Source organism: Anomalospiza imberbis, chromosome Z (assembly GCF_031753505.1).
Source record: "Anomalospiza imberbis isolate Cuckoo-Finch-1a 21T00152 chromosome Z, ASM3175350v1, whole genome shotgun sequence".
NCBI lineage: Eukaryota > Metazoa > Chordata > Aves > Passeriformes > Viduidae > Anomalospiza > Anomalospiza imberbis.
The window spans coordinates 19,732,426-19,757,211 of NC_089721.1; the positions used below are offsets into that span (position 1 = coordinate 19,732,426).

Below are 24,786 nucleotides of genomic sequence, written 5' to 3' on the forward strand. Positions count from 1 at the left end.
TGAAAATAAAGCCTGTCAGAACCCTTGATAATCTTCTTAAATTCTCCAGTCCTGGCCTCTTATACCCTCATCTCTAGTGTTCCTTACTCTTAACAGTAGAAAAATACGGTGTGTAGCGGGTATTTGGTGTGAGATTGGGTATAGAAATGGAAGAGGGTAAGTAGTCCTGCAGATAGAATATCTGGAACAGCATGAGTCAATCTTTTATGTCCAAAGCTTATATGGTAGATTCAAGTACCATTGGTAGAATTGCACTATGGTATCTGGAGTTAGGTCATTTACAACACTTAAAACTGTGCATAGACAGTTCACAAACTAATGGAAATGACTCAGCCAAGCAGGAATGTTTGTTTCATTTTAGATACTACAGAGATCTTGCAGAGATCCTCTTTAAGCTGTTGTGAGTGCTGTGGTGATGACAGGTTAGGGATGCAGACTGAAGTATGGCTTCAGATTGATCAGCAGAGCTGCCTACCTTCTATTTCTGGTTGTGCACTGATGCTGCTTTTGTACAGGCCTGGCTTCGTATGATTTGGTGGCAGGTCAGTTTGAGGAACTGACTGGGATAAATAAGAACTCATTTGGGTGGGAAGGAGGCATTTTTCAGATGAACCTATTGCCCCAAGATGATTCACTGAGCAGCTGCTGGTTGCCAGGGATAGATACTGGCTATCTCTGCACTGATGCACTGCAGCAGAAAAAACGGGTGGAAAGCTGCAGCCTGAGCATTCTCAACCCCCTGCCTGTCTGCTGTATAGAGATTTCAAGCTGTTCTCATTTCATTTCCCTAATGTTTGATGCTCCCTTCAATTTGATGTACAGATTAAGTGTGTTTCACTGATAGAGAGTTAGGTTTTTCTAGGGCTATTTAAATTTTTAAAAACCAATTTAACAGATTTGCTGCAGAAAATTACTACTGGGAGAGCATAAAAGGAGAATAAAGATGCTTCCTAAAATGTATTTGCAAAACTTTTCAACATCTTACAGCTGTCTAAGTGAAATATTACTAGGATTATTTGTAGCCTTTAGGTACTTAACATACAATGCATAAAAATGCCTGGTGGGAGAGAATGAAGAAGAAGGAGCCAGATTCTTCTGAGTGGTGCTCACTGCCAGCACAAGAGGCATGCAGCACAAATTGAAACACATGAGATCCGATCTGAACATAAAAAACCACTTTTTTTTCGTGTGAGGGTGTCAAATAGGCTAGTCAGAGAGGCCGTGGAGCACCCATCAAAATCCAGCTGGACATGGTTCTGTGTGCCTGTGCAGCTGACCCTACTTGAGCAGATTGGACTAGCTGTTCTCAAGACATCCCCTTCAACCTTACCCACTCTCTTAAAATATTAAATAGATATGTTGTTTTTTTGAGGAAGAGAATTTATATGCCTAAGGAGGAAATACGGTCTCATAGACTTGTAAATAGAGTGGACTATACTCTATAAATAAATAGTGGACCATAAATAGTGGACCATAACAGTATATAATATGTTTTGTATTAACAACTTCAGATGAGAGAAATCCGCAGCTATTTGCCATTCAGTATATAGCAATATGTGCTTGACTTAGCAATATATTTAAAAATATGTACAGTGATTTAGCTTTATTATATATATTAAGAAAAATATTTTGAAATTTTCTAGTGCATAACATACTGAGCAACTTTTAAATGAACTAAGGGATACTGATCATGCTATCATATCTTAGAGAAATTAGTAAAATCATTAAGAAGATGAATAGTGCCAGAGCAATGTTAAGCATAGTAAATTTTTTTTCCACTCAGAAGAGTTCTTAAGCCTTTGAAAACTTATGCTAAAGTCACTACTGCTATAGGTTTGTGCAGGCAGCAAAGCAAAGTTGCTTGTAGTCTTTACATACTTCTTTAATGCTGCAATTTGGATGTCTTATTTCCCTCATTTTTTATGCTTTCTGCAGCTTTCCTTTTGTATATGTGCATTTATTTTACAAAAATACTTCAAAAAGAAAAACATTTAAGGATATATTCAGAAGTTCACTTATTAGCTTGTACAGTTTTGCAGACTGAACATAACTGCAACAGAAGGATGCATGTAAAGTGTGGAAAAAAAGGGAGCTAAGAGGTCAATTATCCATCAATTATGGAGAAAAACAGTGTTTAACTGAGAGCTACAAAGAGTCACGAGGGTAATTGCTCTGGCCAGTTGCCTTGGTCAATGAAGCCTTTTATACAGGATCCGTTAAGCATGAGTTCCAGTCCAGATAGGTTGCTCTGATGGTGCTTACTATGCATTCCCATCTTTCTTAAAGGCTTTCTTAGAAGCCCTTCTCCCATCAGGATAAACTCATCTCTGATCAGATGACAGTGTGCCCAGGACATGCCTGAGAGAACAGCTCTTGAGCTGATTCCACCAAGTAACTTTCTAAGTTACCAAGTATCTTCTACATGCTTCAATTACAGGCCAAGATCTTCTACACTTCCATTCATATAAAGTTTCATTTATGTTTTTTGCAAGAAAGACTAGATCCGACACATATGTGCAATAAATCCACTACTTTGGAGAAATGCAGATTGACGGTAGTGGTTGTGCAAGGAGGTTCAGGCATGTGGCAGGGAAAGAGAGTCATGTACATATAGAGGGACAGGTGACCTGGCCAGCCTGAGGAGATCTTTCATTGAAAGCCTAGCCAAGCAGCCTTGTAGAAGCCAGTAAGACTTGTCACCACTGCCTTTTCTGAAAAACAGGAATTAGATGCCTCGCCAGAGGTTTCAGTATTTAAGCCTGAATAAAATTGAAAGAACTGTGTTGATTTCTGTGGTCTGTAGCAGGAAAATAAAATATTCTCTGTCTATGCTATGAGAGGCAAGCAGAGGCTCATCAAAAGCTTGAATCTGAATAGTACTTAATCCAAATATGTTCAGTAGCATATAAAGCTCTTTCATAAAAATTTAAAAAAACAATAGTGAAAAATACACAATTTCTTCATTTTACATTTAAGAGAGAAAAAGGCCTTTTTTCCTTTAGTGACAGCATTTTATATGTGCAGTAGCTCTATTTTCACATAAGGAGATAGAGGATTTGAAGACTCTGTGCTCTTCATTCATTGTGTAGCTTCATTCCACCTGCATTGTGACATGGTGAAATAAAGGATAATTTTTAGAGTCAGACTAGCATGGGGTTTTTACTTCAAATCTGTTAAAGTCTTTGTCTTACACAGAAAAAGCTACTGGAAGCAAGATAATTTTTTTTTTTTTGGAGCCTGCTCACAAAAAAGCTTTGCTTTCTTATAGATGTTAGAAGAAGAATTACACAGTAGCTAAGGCATTTTTATTTTGCACAAATGTATGCAAATTATTATGCTAATTATTATTATGCTTTATTTAGAGTATTTATGTATGTATTCTTTCTTCTTAATTATTGTAGATCTGAATAACTCTACCAGATCTTTTTTCCCTATGGAATATTTGAATCTAAAGGAAAATTTTCAAAAATCCAGTTCTGCTAAATGGCCTCTACCAAGCTGCAAGAAAGCATTCAGAGTTTTTGAAGGTAAGATTTTTAATTTTTGCCTAAATGTCATTCAATCTCAAGTGTAATATTTGAAAATAAGACTCTGATTAATACATGCCATTGGCAAACAGATGGATGATTCTTAAAGTAGAGATGAGTTTAATTCTCATGGGTGATTCATACACAGTGCTCTGAATCTAAAGATAAATGGCAAAGTGTAAAAAGACAATTGTGTATGTACCTTTTCATTTCTTTTTGAATCTTTAATTCTGTGCACATTATCAGGATAATTTTATGTACCTTCCTCCTTAGAAAAATTTCTGCATTGTGGAATAAGGAAAATTACTGTAGGAAAAAAGTTACTAGTTCTGAGTGTGGTCAATAAAGACATCTCAAAAAAAAAATCAGAAAAATCAGTCTTTTATGAAAGAAGTCAAACAAAAAGATTTGAATAATATGTATTATTCCATACATAATGCATATGAAATGGAGTAATGGGTATGGGTGTTTATATTTAATTTTCTCTTTATTATATGAAGAAAGTTTAGTCCCCTTCTTGCTACTTTAACACTAAACATTTTCATGATTAACTGATCATGAACTGAACAAATTTAAGTTAGACCACCTAAATGCAGGATTCACTGTTTACCCATATTTCCCTGTTTTCTTCACCTGACCTCAGTACAGTTAGTTACTTGCATATACTTTTCATAATGCTGAGTGTAGCTAGCAGATATACTTTTCCTGTTTGTAAGAGCAGATTGCTTCGAAAAGTATGTGGAAAAAATAAAACAGGCCATTTTATATTTCTTTTATAAGTCTACTCAGGCCTTTTTAAAGGTGAAATTTGATAAATTCTGGAACTCCACTTATAAAATCATGTCAAGTAATGTCACAATTTGATACTGAAAATATCAAGAAATGTTCCTGGCTATCAAAAATAACAGACTTGAGAAATTTGAGGACTGGTAGATTATCTTTGGTATTACTCAGAGAAGAAACTGTTGGCAGGAAAAACTAAGATGACTATTTATTTTTTCTAACAGGAGTTAATGTAGTATGGGTGTTAATGCTGGGCTTATTAACACCCATATTTATTTTAAATATGGTTATTTTAATATATATTATGTATGTGACATAGTTCCTTTATGTTTTGTAGTCTTATACAAATTATGCTTTTCATAAATATGTTTCACAATGCTAAGCATTGTACAAAGCATAAATAATTAGAAATAAAGGAAAGATCTGGAGAGGTCATACACTTTCAGTATTGTGCCACCTGAAAATTTGCCATATTCTTCAACAAAGGTAATTTTGAATACATAGCCTAAAAGTCCCACACTAAATGGGAGCATGGTTAGATCTAGTTAATAAAACACACAAACCACAAAGCTGTCTGAAACGTTGTCTTTGCATTCCTGAATAAAAGGGTTGCTGCCCTGTGTCTCTTCTGACTTTTTATTTCAATAAACAATTATTGCTTTTTATTTCAATAAAAAAAAGGTTTGTGTGCTTTCAAATGCAAATATATAGTATTTTCTTCCTGGACTATTTATTTGGGCTTATATCTAACTTGTGCTTGGCAACACCTAAAGTTCCAGATTTGGTTTATATAATTGCTTGTGTTTTCTGGCTCAGGTTGCTACTAGGAACTTAACAGGCATAAAATACTGAGAATAGTGACAGCAAAAGTCTTCTGTCACCATATTAGACTCCATTGCAAAGGCAAACCCTGATACAACTGAGATATGAAGGGATAAAGAGGAGACTTAGATTAATTTTCAGTTAATTAAGAACCTAATAGCCTAATATGATCTTATAACTTCAGAAATCAAATATAAAGAATGGGAAAAGGAATAGAGTGGGTACATGAGTAGACTGACTGGAGTGAAAAGATATATGATTACTGTGCTTAGAAAGCAATGAAATCTTGCAAATTTGAACATGAAAATAACCACCTCTATACAGGAGTGCATTGTCAAATACTGCAGTACAATACTGCATTGTCAAAGAAGAAATTCTGTAGCTGTGTTAGAAATGCATAAGATCTTTCACCTTCACATCCAGCAGTGTTCACTGAGACTCTAGAAGCTCTTTTCGTGTGATTCCAGCTTTCGTTGTGACAAAACCTCTTCCACAATATAATTTTAATACCACAGATATAATAATAGTAAACTTTAGCCAGTAAATAACTCATTAGAGATGCTAGATAAAATCAGACCCCAGAACTAGATTGGGATATGAGGAATAAAAAATGGCTGTTAGGAAGTCTAGATTATAAACAAAATTTATCTGGTTAACAAATTTTGACTTTATGAACAGTGCAGGGCTGCTAGATAAAATATCTTTTTTTTTTCCTCTTTTTCCTCACTTTTTTTCCTGAACTGATTCACTAAGCCAAATATATTTGGTTATCTACATGTAACTCTTCTTTCATATGAGATTTCCCATGAGGCATGTAGAATTATCTTTAATAATACAACCAACCATAGCTTTTCAGTTCTTATACAAAAAGAAAGAAACCTCATAACTGCAGCACTTTTTGGCTTGAAGCTGATGAAAATTGCTCCAGATTAGTTTGCTCTTGTATTGCACTGTATTTTTTCCAATAAAATAATCAACAGAATTCCCATTTGTTTCATGAACTTTGCTTATGGTATTGCTCTCTATATGGTATGCTGTGTTTGGTCAAGGATAAGTTAATTGTAAATTGGAATTGCTGTTCATGAAGGAAAGCAAATCTTCTTTTCCCATTTAGATTTTTATTACATGGAAAAGTTAAAAAGCTAATTTTAAATATTTCTCTAAAATACCTTCTGTTTCATATGAGATAAACAGAGATATTATATTATTTATTCTTTTGAGTACTGACAACTTCAACAAAATGTAATTGCACAATAAAAATAACATTTCAATTAATGGTTTCCTCAAATAGATTTTAAAACAGATAAATAGAGTAGTTTGAACAGTTAAATACCAAATAAACTCAATTGGATCGTATTATCATACATCATAACTGAATAACTTAAATGAGGCCTTTGTATACTATTAAAGTGGAATTGCATTCTGTAAGAGCTGTACAGTCACAGGAAGTTCACCAATTAAGGGTAAGTCTCCAACAGTAATTTGATACAGAAATGTGGGCTAAAATAAGAGATTAGAATAATATAAATTGCAAATATGACACTTAATTTGACAGTGATTTTGGTGTAATCAAGTGCAGAAATTAAAAATGACTGAGGCATTTACTACACTGTGCCAAAAAGTGTTATTTCTAAAGCTTTTGCACAAATCTGAGATAGAAATACATTGAAGAGATAGAGAACAAAGTAGTCAGGATAATGATGATAGAGTTGTAGATGGATGCTGTCTGCCTGCATGTAGACTAAGGTTGTAGAGATGGCTCAAGAAAAGTAAAAGTAGGTGTTCAGAATAGGAGAAGGAGATTATAAAACCTCTGAGTTACAGCCTTTGGTTACTATTTGAAATCATGATTATTCCTAGGCTAATAGAAATCCCCTCCAACTGTTACTGTTGCTGATGTTTTTCTTTAAAACATGGCAATTAAATTGAAAGTCTAAAATAGAATAGAATAGATAAAAATAGAATGTTTATTTCTAACTTCTCAAATCTTTAATCTAGAAGACATTCCCCCAGTGTTGCATACTATGAAATCTGTGTATATTCTTTCCTGATCTCATCTCTTTAGGTACTTAATAAAAACACTGACTTCTGCATCAGTCAAGGATTGCACAATAGAGTGTTGTCCAAGCCTACTAAAACCTGGTAGAAATTACCACCACCTCAGTAGGTCATATCTGCCATGTCCTTTTATTTAATCATTCTCTAGAGAAAATGGTGAACAATTTCCTGTAGAGAAAGTTTTTAATAATACCACTTGGTACATTTATTTGTATTTCTGTCTTTCAAGTAGGGGTACAATACTAAAATTTACTTTCTTGATATTGTGATTTCAGTTTGATAGGCAACAAAGGCACTATGTTGAAAACAGAAAATTTACAGGTTTTAAGTTCATACTTCCTTGTTTAAAAGAGCCAAATAAAGTGATACTCATTTTTAAGTTCAGATACTGTGATCTGGTGAGAAGAAAACAAGACAGGTGTTACTGAAAATAGTAGGTGCAGTATTTAATTTTAGCTATAAAGAATAATACTGGCAGAAAGCTCCCAGAATAATCCTTATTTCAGACTATTTTTCTCAAGTTCTACTATTCTATCCTATCAGGGTCACCCAGAGCAGGGGACTCAGGAACTCATCCAGCTGGGTTTTGAATGACTCTGGAGAGGGAACCTCTACAACCTTCCTGGGCAACCGTCAACACAAAGTTCTTTCTCATGTTGAGGTGGAACTTCTTGTGTTTTAGTTTATGGCCATTGTTCCTTTCCCAGTCTCTGGACACCACTGAACAGTCTGGCAAAATCCTCTTGGCACGCACTTTTGGTATATTTATATGTGTTATTGAGCGTCCCTCTCAGTCTTCTCCTCTCTAGACTAAACGGGCCCAGCTCTCTCAGCCTCTCCTCACAAGATTCTTCAGTAGAGCTTGTGAAATCACAGAAAGTTAATTTGCACACATCTATTTGTCACAAAATGTATTTGCAATCTGCAGTCTTCACAGAAAGTGAATTTTCTGCCTAATTAGGCTTATAGTACACTAATACAGAAAAGACAGAATCCAAGCCTGCTGGCTGAGTGTTTTAGGTCAGCTCCACTGATGGCCACTTTGTCATTTCACTGATTTGTGAGCACTTGACTCTAAATCTTGCACCCATACTCCTTGCCCTCAAGTTCTGTCTGCTCCTGCTGGTAAAAAATGCAAGATTGATTTCTTGATTCCAGAGTCCCCTTTGGGTCCCATGTAGCAACGGTGCTCTAAAAATAGCCTTTATGCTTCTCCTTCTGCACCTTGCCCAGTAGAAGTCAACCTGTAAGGAAAAGAAAATGGAAGGGGAAGTTTAAAATAAAAAGGTCATTGCCACAGACATGTCTTAAGCTAGGGCTTCAGGGCTGCTGCTTCCTTTCCTGTTATTTTGCCAACAGTGTTAGTACAAAACATTGTGTATCAATAGCCTTGTTTATCTTTTAAGGTATTTTGCAGAGGCTGTTCTTTAGGGACTCCTTCAGAGCCACATTCTCATTGAAAAGGATGTTCCAGTCCTAAAGACTGCCTCCAGCACTAGCCTGTGTAGGAGAGCAATTTACTACTCAGAAATTATGATTGCTGTTTTGTCTCTATTGGTTTATCAATGCACTGAAGGGAATCAAATTCTGTCTAATTTGTATGTGTCACCAGGATCACTTGTTTCCATTTAACCATGATATTGTAAGACTGGTGTACTAGGAATATTGACAGCTGTAACTATGCAACACCAAGGGTTGTGATAGAATGGCCATGGCAAAAAAGTATACTGTAGCCTTTCCCCATCTGACATGTTCCTGAATGGACATTAGATTGGTATCTTTAGTTCTGCTTAGGCAGCCAAGTGTTCATCCTAGTCAGTGAAATAAACTAAGAACATCTTGGACCTCCTACGAAAACATGGCCTGCAGGTGCACCAGAGACACCCAAATGAACTTGTAGGGGAGTTAGAGGTATCAGTCACAGTTTTGACTCTGCAGCTTACATTTAGTAAAAACTGTTAAGAAGGTCCTTTTCTAACGATGAGTAATAAAATATAGCTGTGTTCAGGATAAGAGGGAAAGTCCTTTGAAGCATTAATAGCCAGTTAAAAGAGGCCAAAGAAAGAATAGAAATACATGATTAATTTTTCTCACTGAAGATATATCATATGGGTCCTATATGGGTCTAAATTACAGTTTGTATTATCCAGTGTATTTTTTACAAGATATGAAGTTGTAAGACTTGCTTACAGTATGAAATATTCAGGATAATAAAAATTAGAACCAAGTGTAAGCAGTGGCAGGAGACTGTCTTGATACCTAGTGTTCTTCAGCAATGTTACATTGTTTACTTTTCATCACAAAACAAGGACAAGATAAAAGAAAAAGACAGTTTTAAATTGTTTCCTGATGAGGAATATGTAAATAGACTAGAATACTTCACACAAAGAAATAGATTACTAAAAGAGGGGGGATGATTGCAGTAATTAAGATCACGAAAGGCATGACACAAGTGTATGTGTGCTGCTGTTATTCACTGTCTCATAATAAAAGAACTAGTGTTGTAGGTTGGGTTGGTTTAGTCAGGGATTTTATTAATGTTAGTTAGACATGTTCCTTGTACCCCTATTTTCCCTCAGAGTGGTTTGATCCAGGTTGTTTACCATGGGAGCTCACCTGTCAATCTTCTCACCTCACACAGTTTTCTCCTTACATGGTTCTGTCAATCAGGTATTGTCACTCCTTGTTGGGGTGTCAATCTTGTAACAACTCCCTGCTTCTTCACAAGAAGTTCTGTGTTAGTCACCCTACCTTAGCCTTTCTATTCGTTTCAAAATGCTGTACCCACCTCTGTTATGTCTCCATTGGTTGTGAAGCCCTACCTCAGTTTAACCCGATAGGGCATGACAGGTTTCCACCCCTATCCGCCCACCCCCTATTCAATCTGCTGTAATCTTTTGTCCAGGGCCATTTTGCCTTGCAATGATCTGAGGGCGATTCACTCAGACCACGCATGGGGGAATAAAAGTTCTCAGTTTTGCCTGCAAAGTGTCCTTCTCTCGTCCCTTCGCTTCCTCTCAGTGTGAAGCTACCAAAGCTGCTTACCCTCACCAGGGCACTCCGCAACCCTGGAGTGCCCGCTCACATGGCGGCTACAACCTCACAAAGCAGTGCTAGCCAGCACTCTTATTGCTTGAGGTCATAACGGGCAACCACCGCAAACTAGGACTCTGCAAAAGAGCTAAAAGGCATTAAATAAAATTATCATTTCCCCAAAGCATGGGTTCAAGTAATGACACATTCTTGTTCCTGTTAAACTCAAAGGTACCATATTTGTCTGCAGAGACCCTGGAAATGCAAGTCCCTGGGACTGAGAGGGAAAAGTGTTGCAATATGCTTGCCTTGTTCTTACTTTTTTTCAATCCCAGCCAATTCCTCATAGTTTGACTTGTCAGGGAAAGAATTATAGGGTAGGAAGACCTTTAGGCTACTCAATATACCTGTTTTATAAGATGTTCTACAGTTTGATAAAATAGTGTCTTCCGTTACAATTTTACTTAAGCCATCATAAAGAGGTTTTATTTTATTTATTTATTAAATAAGATCACATAAATATTTACTATTTGCTTTCTAGAGATGACTGAAAACAATACATAATCTTAGTTTAACCACATTGGGTATACTTTGAATTATTAATTTTTTGAAGTGGTACTCTTTCTTTACAGAATTTGTTCAGAGCATAAAATATCTCTTGATTTTTATATTTATGTTTTGTGTAAAATTCTGCTGTGATTAGTTCAGGTTTGGATTGATTTGGAACAAGTGAAAGCAAAGATGCCTTTTTTCTTCACCAATGACAGGAATTAGCAAGTGTTTTTAATGTGTTTTAGTGGAAGTGAGGAATAATCCTTGCCAACTATGCCAAGAAGAATAGGCAATGGGGAAAAATGGTTATACTCTTAATTAGCTGTTAGCTATAGCTGTTAATTTTATGTTTAATAAATTTTATGTTGTGCATTCTTCCCCAGCACTAAAATGCACTGCTTAGGAGAGCAGTTTGTACTAGCAGTTTGCACTGTGCTAGAGTAAATGCATCTTAACTCAAAAGTTAAGTTTGCCTGGTGTTCAGTCCATTTATTTGATACCTCACATAAACTCTGTTTGCTCTAAAAATAATAATTTGTGATTGATGATAGATGGTAGATGTATCAGTTGGCTTCATCACTGTCAATGAGTTGATAGGGAAGAAAGAAGGACAACCATGTACGGTGTTTTTCCTGCCTAACGCCTGTGATTACTTCTTCGTTCACCTGTACCAGTGACAGATAACTCTGTGCCCATTCCGAATTTGGACATAAACACAAGTTCACTTTGATTCTGGAGCATTTATTGGACAGCATAATTGTAAAAAGCTAGGCAATATTTTTTAGGCAATACAGAGTTGTGGAGACCCTTTAAAGTGAAAACAAAAGCTGACATTTTAATTTGATGAATGACAAAAGAGGAACCATGAAAGCACTCAAGGTGATGTGTGAGAATAATAAGCAAGAAAAGGTGATCATATTTTAATTAGTTCAGAATCAGACTAGGCATACCTTCTTAAAGAAGCCAGAAATGTGCAAATAGCAGAGCAAATTCAGGAGCTCTGGTGAATATATACTTACTGAGTAGATAAAGTTGAATGTTTGGAATGGCATCAGAAAAAATCAGAGATAACAACAATTACACATCTAATCAAGAATTAAAGGAAGGAATTTTTAACAGTTCATAAGCATTTTCTTTTTATTTAAAATAACTTCTTTCTGGTTAACTTTTTAATAACCCTGCTTTGTGAAAATTAATTTTCAAATTTATGTTGAACAACTATGAAGGCTTTTAGACAGCTCTTTCTGTGAAGTCTTGGCTAACTTCCTAAAAACTGGTTAAGTACTGTCAGCATCAGAAAACTTTCAGTTCAGAAAAACTGTGTCAGTTTTCTAAATACACAATCTTGTACTTTGGATTTTTCATTATCTGGAGGAACATTTCTTTTGTTTGCTCAGATGGGAGATAGGAATTTTGAGCATTGACACTAGCTAAAGCTGAATGTGCCTTTTTTAAAGATGGTGGCATGGGTCCAAGATAGGTCATTCACCAGTTTCTCCAGAGAAATTAAGGGACTCATGTTGCCAGATTTTCAAATAAACTGGAAATTTTGTGTAAATGCACAGAGCCATATCTTACAGAGGGGTGTGGTGAGGCACTCCTATTATGTGTATTCCTTCTGATCTCTGCTGTCACACTGTCCTTGTCTTAAGAGAAGTAGAGCCAATTCATGAATTTATTTTTAAGTAAGTATTTACATTACTATTATCCACTGTTTTCACTAACACTGGCTTAAAACATTAAAGCTTTAAGCACTGAAAGAATTTTGACAGTAGTTACAAAACTCTGCAAAGTTTTTTGTTAAATCATTATTCCTGTTAAACATTATGTTTTGAAAAAATACAGGTCATAAAAAAAGAATCTAGAGATAATTAAGCAGCATGCCAAGTAGTATTCACAGTAAAGACAAGAAACAATATGACATATTTTTTAATGCTATTCTATACTTATTCAGTCATCTCTTATTATATAATAAATCCACCTATAAATATCAATAGTGTTTGCCTCTCTATATATTGTGAGGTAGCAGTCTGCACAAACAGAGCCTAAAGGGATGTAAGTACTTAGTGAGGGAGGAATGAAACTAGAGGGAGCTGATGCCATTACAGCAATATGACACAAACAGGGGAAGGCTTTTGTGACGATAACTTAGCAGGAGTTGTTGGCAGCTGAAATACAGTATTTGGTCATCTGGGAAAATGACAAATACAGCATGATGTACAGAAGTGTTCAGTGGTAAAATGCAGGAACAGCAGGAGAGAGATCAATGATGTTGATGATGAGTAAGAGGTTAGATAGAACAGAAGAGAAACTGATAGTAGATTAATAATAAGATTAAAACTCATTGATTTAGAATATTCTGAATACTTTTGAAGATTATTTTTTCGTATAGATTATTGATGAACATACCACAGAAAGTTAAATACCTCAAATTAAAGTTCCCTGGTTTTCATTGTCTGTATTGTCATGGCAAAGAGAGAAATTGCCCACGTTAAATTTACTGTTGAGGTACAATTTGTTTAAAAGGAAACGTGAACAAAAGTCATTACAACTCCCCCTCTTAAAAGCAAATGTATGAAAATTACCATAACTGTAATTTGTATGTCATCAATATACATGTACAACTCTTACCTTTAAGATCAAAGCAACACATTTTAAGGTCTAGAATGTATGCAACCTATGCATTTAGATCTTCATGACATGCATGAGACCATGCAGCTTCATTCCTCGATATCAGTCTTCAGCTGTTACATAATATTATGACTGTTTGGTACTTTTTATGCTGTGTTTTGGAGGAAGAAAGGAAAAGCAAAAAGGTAATTCACCTAGTTACTTTAAAAAAAGATCTGATTGCTGACTATCTTCCAAAATTCCTTCAAGTCTTCCAAAGTCAAGGGACTTTTACACTGTGATATGTGGATTAATTACTCCCATTTTATACATATCCTAGCAATTAAGCTAGCCAAGTGGCTTCTATTTGTGAGTATTGATAATTATAGAATCATCACAGATGATTATATTTTCTGTGATAATAATCACAGGGTGAGCATGTTTTCTAAGGTCATTATGCCCTCCCACAATCCTCTCATTTCTTGATTCCTTTATTTTCAGGAAAATAAGCAGCCCAAGACAGAAATTATGAGTTGTTCTATTTTTTCCTTGAATTTGTTAGAGGAACTGGACATAGTAGTTCTTGAATAAATCTCATGAAATTGGTAAATATACTTATTTAATAAATGAGGGAGATATTTAGTTATGCAGGATAGCCAATGTAAAATGTGTGTGCATGCTTTTAAGGTGGCTTTATGAATTTTGGCCTTAATTGTCAAACTTCTTTATTTTCTTTTCCCACAATCTGCTTATTTTTCACAATATACAAGCTAACTTAATAGGTTCATATTTTAATTGGTAAAAGCTGAATTATTTAGCTATAAAATAGCAAGAAGTAATTGTCTTCAGACCTTTTATTTCTTTATTTGCTTAGTATTCTGAACATCATTGTTAACTGGTAAAGAGGTGCTATATTTTTTCATAGAATTCAAACGAATAATAGGAATGTGCAAAAAACTTCACTTATAAATAATTCTCGCTGATATCTAACAAGCTGTATTTGAATGGAAAATGATCTTATATTTATTTCCACTCTAGAGTAAAACGGTCAAATTTCTTTGTCAAGTGAAAATAATTGTAATTGTGATGGAATGCAATTTATAGTATTTCACAGAGGAAAAAGTTCAAATGACAAGTTGGCACTCTGTCTTAAAGGCCTGAGAGATGTTAATTTAAGGGATTGTCCAAAAATGATCCAAAGAAATGCTAAATTCAAGTATGGCTTTTATTATTTGTAGTTAATATCCTTAAATTCTGGTGTTATTTTGTTCACACACCTCTCTAGAAAAACTCTGAGATTAGCTACCAAAAAAATTATATTTATAATTTTGAAAATAATATGGGAAGTTAGAACTGTATAAAATAAATATTTTTAAGAACTGTCATTGTTACAGGAACTTCTATTATTCGTTTTTGTTGTGGTTTTTTATCCTTTCCATTTTGTATATTTCTGGTTCATTTTGGTATATTCTCTTCTCAGATCCATGAAGGATTTATAAAGTTTTAAGAGAGGGGACACTATTCTTAGATATAAATGCCAATAGTTTTGCTAATACCAGACAGCAAGAAGCCTTGTTTGCCTGGTGCTTGATTCTGTAGGACTGAAGTTTTTACAAGCCTTTTGTTTTGAGAAATGAAAGGTACATCAGTGACACTTCCACATTTTGGAATTTCTGCATAGTTTTGTCTGTAGCATGTTGTTGTTGTTTTCATGTTAAATACCTTATGAAAGTCACAAAGCAGACATCTAGTTCTAACAGTGGTTCCCAACTCTGCCTTTTGGAAAGGAGGGTCCCTTATGGAATCAAGTCTTGTGTCCCATATGAAAGGCCTCAGGACATGGCATTTTCAGATTTTCACAGTAACTGATTGCTTATCCAGACTTTTTTAGACTCTTTTAGATAGAGTTTTTTAACACCTTTAAAAAGCAGTTACTGTGTGTTCCTCACTAAATCGCTTGCATGCAACTGACTTGTTCATGTGCAGAGGCTGTCTGTATCATAGGCACAGTGAGTTCAATAAAACACATTTTAAGCATGCACAAATTACTGCTTAAACACAATTAACCTCCCTGAGACTGTGATAGAATTCAGCACTAAAACCAAAAGACCAGCAAAAGTCTACAACTGATAAGACAGACAACACAGTGAATGTAAAAATGGTTTCAGGTAAGGAAAGTAAATTTTTACACCTTAAGTACATATTACATTCAGGTTTTCTAAAGCCCAGCAGTTATCAGAAAGTAGGACTTGGATTTTGGGGATGGAAAAGAAAAGGAGAGATGTTTAGGCTATCATGTAAGTTTAGTCATGGGTATAAGGTGCTGGCAGCCAGTGAGAGCCCACAGGTAAAATCAGAAGGGCAAGAGCAGAGAAATATGCAAAGTAAGCAGAGAGAAAGTGAGAAGAAGATAAGAGCAGGATAGTGAGGGAGATGTGGAAAGATGATTTTGCTGTAGAAAAGGCCTTGGAACGTGATAGTAGAAGTTTTAACATAGGAAAGCTGAATGTTCTGGTATGCATCCTGGAGACAGAAGAGTTCGTAATTTCATGTCTCTCTCTAGAAAAAAGGATTTCTGAGACAACAGGTGTGTGGAGCTGAAATACTGAGGCAAGAGGGTGGTGAGGTTCGAGCTTTTCATGTAGAAGAAGTGGATCACTGGATCTGAGAAGGATGGTGTCTGTATCAAATGGCCTTAGTTTGGGGAAGGAACTGAATACTTTGTGAACTTGAGTTATAGTGGAGAGCTTGAGACTGAGTTTGAGCGTGGAGCACGAGATGAGAAGTCAATGGGACATGCCTGCAGTCATTCGTACAGGATAAGTGCTGTTCTCTCATAAACCTTTCTGGCAATATATGATTTTTCTTTCTTGGAAATACAAATCTCACAGCTCATCTTAACTAGCATATCTTGCAATTTAGCTATTACGTTAGCATATCCCAAATATAATGCCTCTTGATGTGCATATGGGAGAAAGCTGGCATTTATGCAAGAAGTTTGGCATGATACCTCATTTGTCAAAGCATGAAAGCAACATAAAAACACCTGAATACTTGAAAAACTATAGAATACTTGGAAATTTTGATTTTTTCCCTCCATGCTGTCATCAAGTCTGCAGGTGACAACAAATTGGCAGACTCAGTAGTGGAGCTGCTATTCAGAGAGAACAAGAATTTGGAGAAATGCAGGTGCTCCATCATACAAAGACCCTTTTTCCAGGCACCTAAAAAGGAAAACAGACCCAAGTAGGAGATGGAAAATACAGTGTAAAAGACCACGTAGCAAGTCAAACTGAGACCTTGTCAGAATGACACAGTGGTCTGGGTAGTTCAGAACATTCATATGTGATTTGAGAAAGTGATACATATATAGCTGGTAAAATTTATAGTGATATTAAATTATTCACTTCACTAATGATAGTAAATATGAACTTGACAGCTAACAGTTCTTTTGATCAGCGACCTAGAGGAAGTAACAGGTAACATCTTCATCAGACCTGCAGAGAACAGCAAAGTTAAGGACAGATTGAGAGACTCAGCACATGGGCATCCTGATGGAGAGCAAGCTGTGCGCAAGCTGGAAGTGTGCCCTAGCAGCAAAGAAGGCCAGCAGCATCCTGGGTTTTGTGAACAGGAATATGATGTATGAAAACCTGTAGATGAAGCTTTTATCCCCTACTGCTCAACACACCACACCACATCTAAAATCCTGCAGCTTTGCCTGCCTCCCCTGTACAGGGGAGACCGAAGTAGACTGGAGCAGGTTTAACAGAGCAACCCAGGTTCAGCTGGGATGCTCAGAGGCCTGGAGAACCTGACTTGGAAGGAGAGGCTGAGAGAACTGGATTCTTCAGTCTGGGGAAGGGTAGGCTCTGGGGAGGATCTCCATTTAACCTTATCATACCTATAAGGAGACCACCAGGAGGACAGACCATCTGTTCACAATGGTGTGTGGCAAGAGGATGAACATTAAGGCATGTGAAAAGTTCAGATTGCAAGTAAAGAAAACACTTCAACTATAAGGGACAATCAGGTGCTGTAAATTAGCTATTGACATTTAAAAAAATACTTTTTTTAAATTTTATATTGGATAATACTGGGATTCATTTTCTGAAATTTATATTATATTGGATATACATTTATATTATATTGGCTATATATATGTATTCAGAAAATTATATTATATTGGATAATACTGGGATTATTTTCCTGAAAACATTTCATTCACAGCCACAGTAAAAAGGTAAGCAGGAATCATAGCAAAATGTCATGTCATTGTCTAGATTTGTGGTAATCCCACAACTCAAATTTTGCATATAATTTGAGATTACATCATCTCAGAGAAAGACAAAAGAGGGCGAAGCATAGTGTGGAAAGGATAGTCTGAAGTTTAGAAGCTTTTTCCATACAAAGGAAATTCAAAAGTTCTTTTGTTTGGAAAGCATATTAGAGAAAGCAGATACAAGAGGTCTGTAAAATTATGAATGGCATAAAGATGTTGTAGGAAAGATTATTCACTGTCTCTCAGAGGCATTCTTGCATTAGCAATTATATCAGCTATAACAGAGCACAAAAATTGATGCTGTGAGGTCAGATGTCCACATTTGCATGTGAGACAACTTGCAGTCTCAAGGGCTAAATGCCCATTAGTGGTTGAAGTATATTACTGGAACACTTCTGAGCTCTTAGAACTCATCTTCTGTTTCTAGTTTTACCTGAGAGGAAAACAATTTATTTACTCCATCAAGGGACACAAAGTGCAGTAAATGGAGTCAATGTGAGATCTGGTTCAAAAGCATGCAGAGACACATGCAATGCTGTTTTGACACATTATTCTGAAAACAGCTTCCAAAGATCTAGCGCACTAAGCTGGCAGGTGCTGCAAGGGCACATATGGGAAGGTCTCAGTCTGTACTTGCATTTTTTCTCACAGTCTTTCAATAGCTCTTCTTATCCACTGCAGAAAGAAGAGACTGTGCCAAAATTATGTTCTTTGGTATATCTGATAACCTCAGAACACTTGTTCATACATAATCTAATTTTACCTGAGCACTTATAATGTAAATGGATATTGTAGCTTGCGTATTATTCATTTGGGGGTATTTTTAGAGTAAAATTTTCTATCTTATACCTTCTATTTTTAAGTTTAAAAAAAGTAGGTCAATTTATAAAATTGGGAGGATATTTTAATTTTTATGTAGTTTTTTTTTTTTGTAGTTTTATTTTGTGTTTTGCTAGTTCTTCAACAGAAGGTTGCAAAGTGCAAAAGATGTGCCTACTCATGCTTACTGAAAATCCTTTTTGGTTTGCACACTTTGGTGCATATAAAAGTGCGATTTGCACACAACATTGTTTTTGTTATCTAGTAACAGGTTCCCACTAACAGTCTGCCAGGCTCTGCCAGCACTGTGCATGCATATTCATGTGATTTGAGAAGAAGTTCTTGTTCAGAGTATAGCAACACAGGCATGTGCAAGAAAGTTAAATAAAATATAATTTTTCACAAATACATGCCCGTGCATTAATTATTTGGGAACTGTATTATTTGGGAATTGAAGTAATGTATGATAGGATTTTTTTTAAGAAGTAGAAAATACATTAGAAGGTGTTTGATGCTCCCTCAGGTCTTCTGTTTCATAATTCAAACCCTACTCCGTGTTGCTCTTCACTTTTTGAGGGACTCAACAGCTCTCAGCTTTTATCTGCAGATGGTTAAACAACATGGTTTACTTCCACTCTGTCTGGAGATACACAAGGTTATTTTTATTGTCAGAATTTATTAAAGAATAGAGAATGCATTATAAAAAGTGCTCATTACATGAAAACAGAGCAAAAATCCAGAGTACAACTGTCGTCAGAATGGGACAGATTTTCTGCCTTTGCACCACAGCTCCCAGGCTCTTTTTTGTGTCACAGACTACTGTCTGACACAGCTGCACAGACTCTTCTCTAACCTTATGTCTTGACATAGGGAAGAGGTATGCTTCTACAGTACCTCTCCTGCTACATGGAGAAGTCTGGGGAACAATGAAGAGGACAGACTTTTTGGCAGGACCCCATACTTAGGCCATCTTGGAGACACAGGATTTTTACTTCCACTTGACTTGTTTTCATCTGCCTGTATATTTTTAAGGTGTTATCAGCATGCAAACAGTGATTTAAGAATTGAATTTTAACCTGATATGCATTATAGTAAACATAATGAACATCATATTAGAGCGAGCACAATTTAGTTAGAAGAAAGTTTTGAAAAAGAATCTCAGATTCTAGAAACAGGAATTCAAATGTGTAACACCTGTTGAACTATGTATGTATGTACAAATGTGAATATTTTTGATTACTGAAGAATTCAGATGAATAGACTAAGGGAACCCATTTTAGCTAATTACTAAAGGGATTCCTTACAGTATATGGAGGCTTTCACTTCTAGATCACTGAGTCAAACTCAGTGAAAGAAGGCACCAAAAGAGAGGCGTACATACATCTGGATAACATAAGCAGATATCATTACTTTATTATGGTGGAAAATTCCAAATACAAACAAACATTATTTTCTAGACATGGAACACAATTACTTTTTAATGAACACAATGTTACTTTTTAAATCTTACAAAATCAATTCCAAAGATAGCTTCTTGTCCCACAAAGTGATGAAACTTAGCAGTGAGGTGTGAGATTTCCTGCTTCTATTTGTCTTTTTGATAACTGGAGGAAGGAGTGTTAACTTTTTTTGCTAGTCAATCTGGTTCCTTTTAAAAATATTTTTATCTCCTAGTCTGTTTTTTCAGCAGGTTTTCGAAGGCACTCAAATACTGTAACAAGGAGGCATTTCCCACATGCTGCTCACAGGATGGACTATATGGACTTCGAGGATGATAGTCGTGGATGGCGGTTTGATATGGACATGGTGATCATCTACATTTATTCAGTCAACTGGATAATAGGATTTATTGTTTTCTGTTTCCTTTGTTATTTCTTTTTCCCTCTTTAGGCTGTAGAAGTAACAGTTAAGGAAAATGACAGTCATGTGAACAAAAAATTGTGAATAGAAAAAATATTGAAAAAAGGTAAAATATTTGATATTGCATTTTTATCATTCAGTATTGGAATAGACTTCATCAAGCATGCTGTAAAGCTGTTCAATACTTCTGCTATATGTAACAAAGTACTCGAGTTTGGTTACAAATGTAATGTGAAATCCATATCATAGTTCATTCAGCGGGAGTTTTGCCTTTGGGAGATTTTGATGGGAAAAGAATTTACCCCTAATTTATAAAATTATTACTCTGTAGAAGTGCTCCTAGTTTTTAGGGGGGATCTGTGTACTACAGAAGAATGTAATCTATGGAGTCATTTAGGAGTTTGACTCTGTGTTGACACACTTCGCTCACTCATTGGTGCTTCAATTCCTCATACATAAACGCTATAAAGAAGCTTCCCATTTTCACTCAGATCTTTTGGGAGCTGGAGTAGTGCTGTACCATGCATTATATAGACATTCATCAGAGCTATTTCAGTGCCATGATCCAAATCCTGGAAAATTTTGACAACTGATAGACGTATCAGCATTCCACTGTGATATTTTGAGCCTATTAACCAAAAAGAAAAATTACACTGCATTGTGCTGCCAGTTCATCTTTTCAGCAAATAGCAATCAAAAGGAATCAACTAACAACCACAAGTTTTGCACTATAAGAGGACCATTTTTGTGCAGATTCCCAGTGTAGCACCATACCTTTTTTACCCATTCAGATGAGTGTGTTTGGATCCAGCAAGACTAATGGAGGGCAACCAGCAGGCCTGCTGGCTATGATGCTGTGAGACACTGACCCAAATAAATACTGGAGACAGAAGCATTCTCCAGTGGAAGAAATCAGTATCTATTAAATTGCTGTAAAAATTGAGGATACTTCTAAATGTGGGCTTTCCGGGACTTTATGTCTCATGGGAGAGTACATAACAGGGCACAGTATTTATTTGCACCTTTCTTATGAAATTATTCTAAAGCACTTTATAGTTATTCTATATATAGATTGATGAGTTACACTACCAAACTGCAGTCAGTTCAACAATCATTCCAGACTTGCTGCTTTACACAGTATTTTTAAGTGAAAGTGAAAGAGCATCTATTAAATTATAGTAAAAGATACTAGAAATTAATATGGGAGTTGGGTTCTGAAGAATGGCACAAGGCAGTTTACAGCTTTACTTTTTAGGGAGGTACAAGGAAGGTTTTATTTCTAGTGGCATGAATCTTCAAAGTACACTGTACTTTCATCTAGAAAAGCATGTGAGTGTATGTATATTGTCCCTCTTGTATCAGATTCTGTGGGGGAGACCTGTGGTTTTTCAGTAGGTGGTGTACTCCCCTGTTCTAGCAGAGAACAAGGAGAAATGTGTTGTGAAAGGTGCCATCTGCCAAATGTGATGGAATGAAATCAGAGTTTTTTATGCATGATCTTATATTCTTTTACTGCAGCACCTCCAGCATGGTCAGCCTCTTACAGGTTATGAAGGGATCAGGACCAGAAACTTCCACTTAACCTGAAAATCAGCAGTAAATCAGCTACTAATACTTAGTTTTCTAACAGGCTGCATAAAAAAATCTTTTCAAGAACATATAAGTAGAATTAAAAGTTACAAATTTAACTACAATGACTAGACGAAATAATCTGTCATCTTTTTTAATATATTCAAATTTATAGAGATGTAAGAACTGAAATTTACCATCACCACATACTTGTGGCTTTGACAAAAATGCATTTTTGTAATAAGAATAATCCACTCAGTTACTTTGTCTCTGCCTAAAAGTGACTGGCTCTATTATTAGTGGCATTAAGCATAATGTTTTAAAAGCTTTAAGACTGTAATAAAACATTTGGTGGAAGTATTTTAAAAACTAGGGGGTATAAGTCATAGATTCCTGTTTGGCTACATGCAGATGTGTGGGTGTGTATGCTAAAATATTATCCATAAATTTAAACAGCTCTTTCATATATGCCAGGACTGCCATTCTAACTGCAATTTTTGTTTGCCTCTCTAAACTTCTGAAATTACTGTTCATATGTCAGAAAAGGGAAGGACCAACTCCCTGTTAAGAAAAAATTGCTTCTATCTTTTGATCTCAAAAAACCTAAAATAGAAAAAATGTCATGAAAAATTACTTTAAGTGACATAGTCTAAAGTTCCAGTAATAATGTGATTTAATTTTTTTAACCAGGATGTCTGGTAAAGAAATATCTTTCAGTAAATATTCAAAACTATATAGAGACATAAGAAATGTAATATAGAAGCTAACTAGTTATAGAAGAAAAAGTTACATCTTGTTTAATAGCATGCAACCATGGTTTTATTTGAAAATGGGCCACAAAGAAGAGTAAAAATACAATCTAATATTGGCCTCTTTTGTACATTTTCAACAAGAAATGATGACTGAGAGAGACATTTTTCTAAAGTTAGTAGCACTCACAATTTTGCAGGAAATTTCTAATTGTTTAACTCTACCTTTCTTCAAGGCCTAAACTGTTTATTGAGCAATATTGTTTTATTTTATATGGGTTGTTATTAATTCCAGAGAAAGATTATTTTTAAATTATTTAAAATTTACATTATCAAGACTACTCCAACTCTGAGAGATCGATCCTCCATAGGAAAACACCTAAGAGGTATAGAGTGGTGATACACATTTTTTGTCATATATTGGCTTTTTTTTGAGATACATACTTTTGTAAAAATGCAAAAACAGTTTAAAGGCTCAAATTTGGTTTTCCTTGAAATGTGCTCTAAAATGCTATTAATATCTCTTGGAGCAAGAGCAGGTCCTTTGTAGGCTGTTTTCTGGTTAAATTTATCCTGATCAACAAGCTTGTATTTCTTAATACCATAGTATTAAAATGTTTACAATAAAATTTGAGTTGTTTTTAATATTTTGCAGTAATTTCACTAGATTTTGCATGGTGGAATTATTTTTTTTTATTCATTGTGTTCTGTGATATCTCTTTTGTTTCTGCTTGGGGTGCCGCAAAGATTTGCTGATTTCTGTACTACTGGGATTAACTTATTTTATATTAGCAACTTTGTATTTCAGTACTTTCCAGGCAGCTTTTGTCAGAAATTGTTTCAGTACTTTCCAGGCAGCTTTTGTCAGAAATTACCTGGGGGCATGGTCTGGATCTTAACATATTCTGATAATGAAGAATTCTCAGTACCGGTGCAGTTAGTCAAGACCATTTAGCTGTTGAAGACAGCAGAAATCCAGGACAAGACTTAGGTATCACTTTTACAGGCAAGGGAACTTCATGCCTACTCAGAAGTGTGTGAGTTTTTTTGTCAACCAATGGGTATGTTTGTAGCTCCCTTACCTGCCAAAGGTTCAGTCATCTTGCTTCTCTCATGAGACAAGTCTAAAAAAAAAGTCCAAAACAATAGCTGCTCAGGGAGCAGCTGCTGTGAAGCACAACAGAGTCTTTCATGGCTTGTGCCTGCCTACAGAGGCTCAGATCCAGGTTAAGCTTTTTCCAGTAGTCTACATACACACCTCAGGTTTTTATCACACGTCAACAACAGCCTCAGTTAGTGATACTGAGATGAAAAAGAAGGAAGAACCAGAGTTTAGGTGTGTTTTTGTCATTTTTAGAGAAAATTTTTGCTGATAACATGAAAGTCTGGGAGTAAGATTATCTACTGTAGCTATCATCTGACAAATAACTGTCTTCATGTTGTGTAATGTTGCTTTTGTGGATGTGTTTTCAGCATCTTTTGTTCTTTGCAATCCTGTCAGCATTATAACTATGAGATGTGCACTCTCCTCTGGAGAATTCCAGGTCACAGATGAACAGAAAAGAAATGTAGGATATTAAGAGAATCTGCTGGTGTTCAGCCCCATACCCAGGGAGAGGCTGTGAGGAAGGATGCTTTGGATTGCTCTGGATCTCAACCAAGACACAAAGCTATCCTCAGAGATGTCTTTTATTTAGCAAAAAGTTCCAAGGCAGTCAGTAATATCATAAGGACTTAAAGATCACAGTTTTCTGTCTCAAACACAGTTACCACAGAAAGACTTTGCCATGAGATAAGCACAGAATGGAGTGACAGAATGGCCTAACTAGGCCTGCAAGGTCTAGCTTGTCGCTCTGTTCTTTTAAAAGTTTTAAAGTTCTTCTAAAAGTTTTCTATACCTTCTAATATTTACATATTTCTACTAGAGTTTCTCAAACATGTTCATGTAAATAATAATTGTTTTATATTCTTCTTTGTAGGAAGAGAAAATTGATAAACTGTGTTTGACCAGTGTGGTTGGAGAGGTAGCAATTCCATCCTCCAATCCACTGTCACTTTTAAAATTCTATATATTACAAGATAAGAAATAAATTTCCTCTCTTTTCCCCCTTTTACATCTAGT

The 24,786-nt window shown here is 35.6% G+C and overlaps 1 protein-coding gene across 3 annotated transcripts in view; it reads left to right on the forward strand.

Annotated features, from left to right (window-relative positions):
• RNF180 (ring finger protein 180) overlaps positions 1-23,309 on the forward strand; it is a 65,882-nt gene extending 42,573 nt beyond the window's left edge. For 2 of the 3 annotated variants that reach the window (XM_068177474.1, XM_068177471.1), the window contains 2 exons: positions 3,402-3,527; positions 20,174-23,309. In XM_068177474.1, the coding sequence (XP_068033575.1) occupies positions 3,402-3,527; positions 20,174-20,376 (329 nt within the window). In that variant the 3' untranslated portion in view covers positions 20,377-23,309. The remainder of the gene's footprint in view (positions 1-3,401; positions 3,528-20,173) is intronic. The other variant, XM_068177472.1, reaches the window with a different exon arrangement.
• Positions 23,310-24,786: the final 1,477 nt, after the last annotated feature.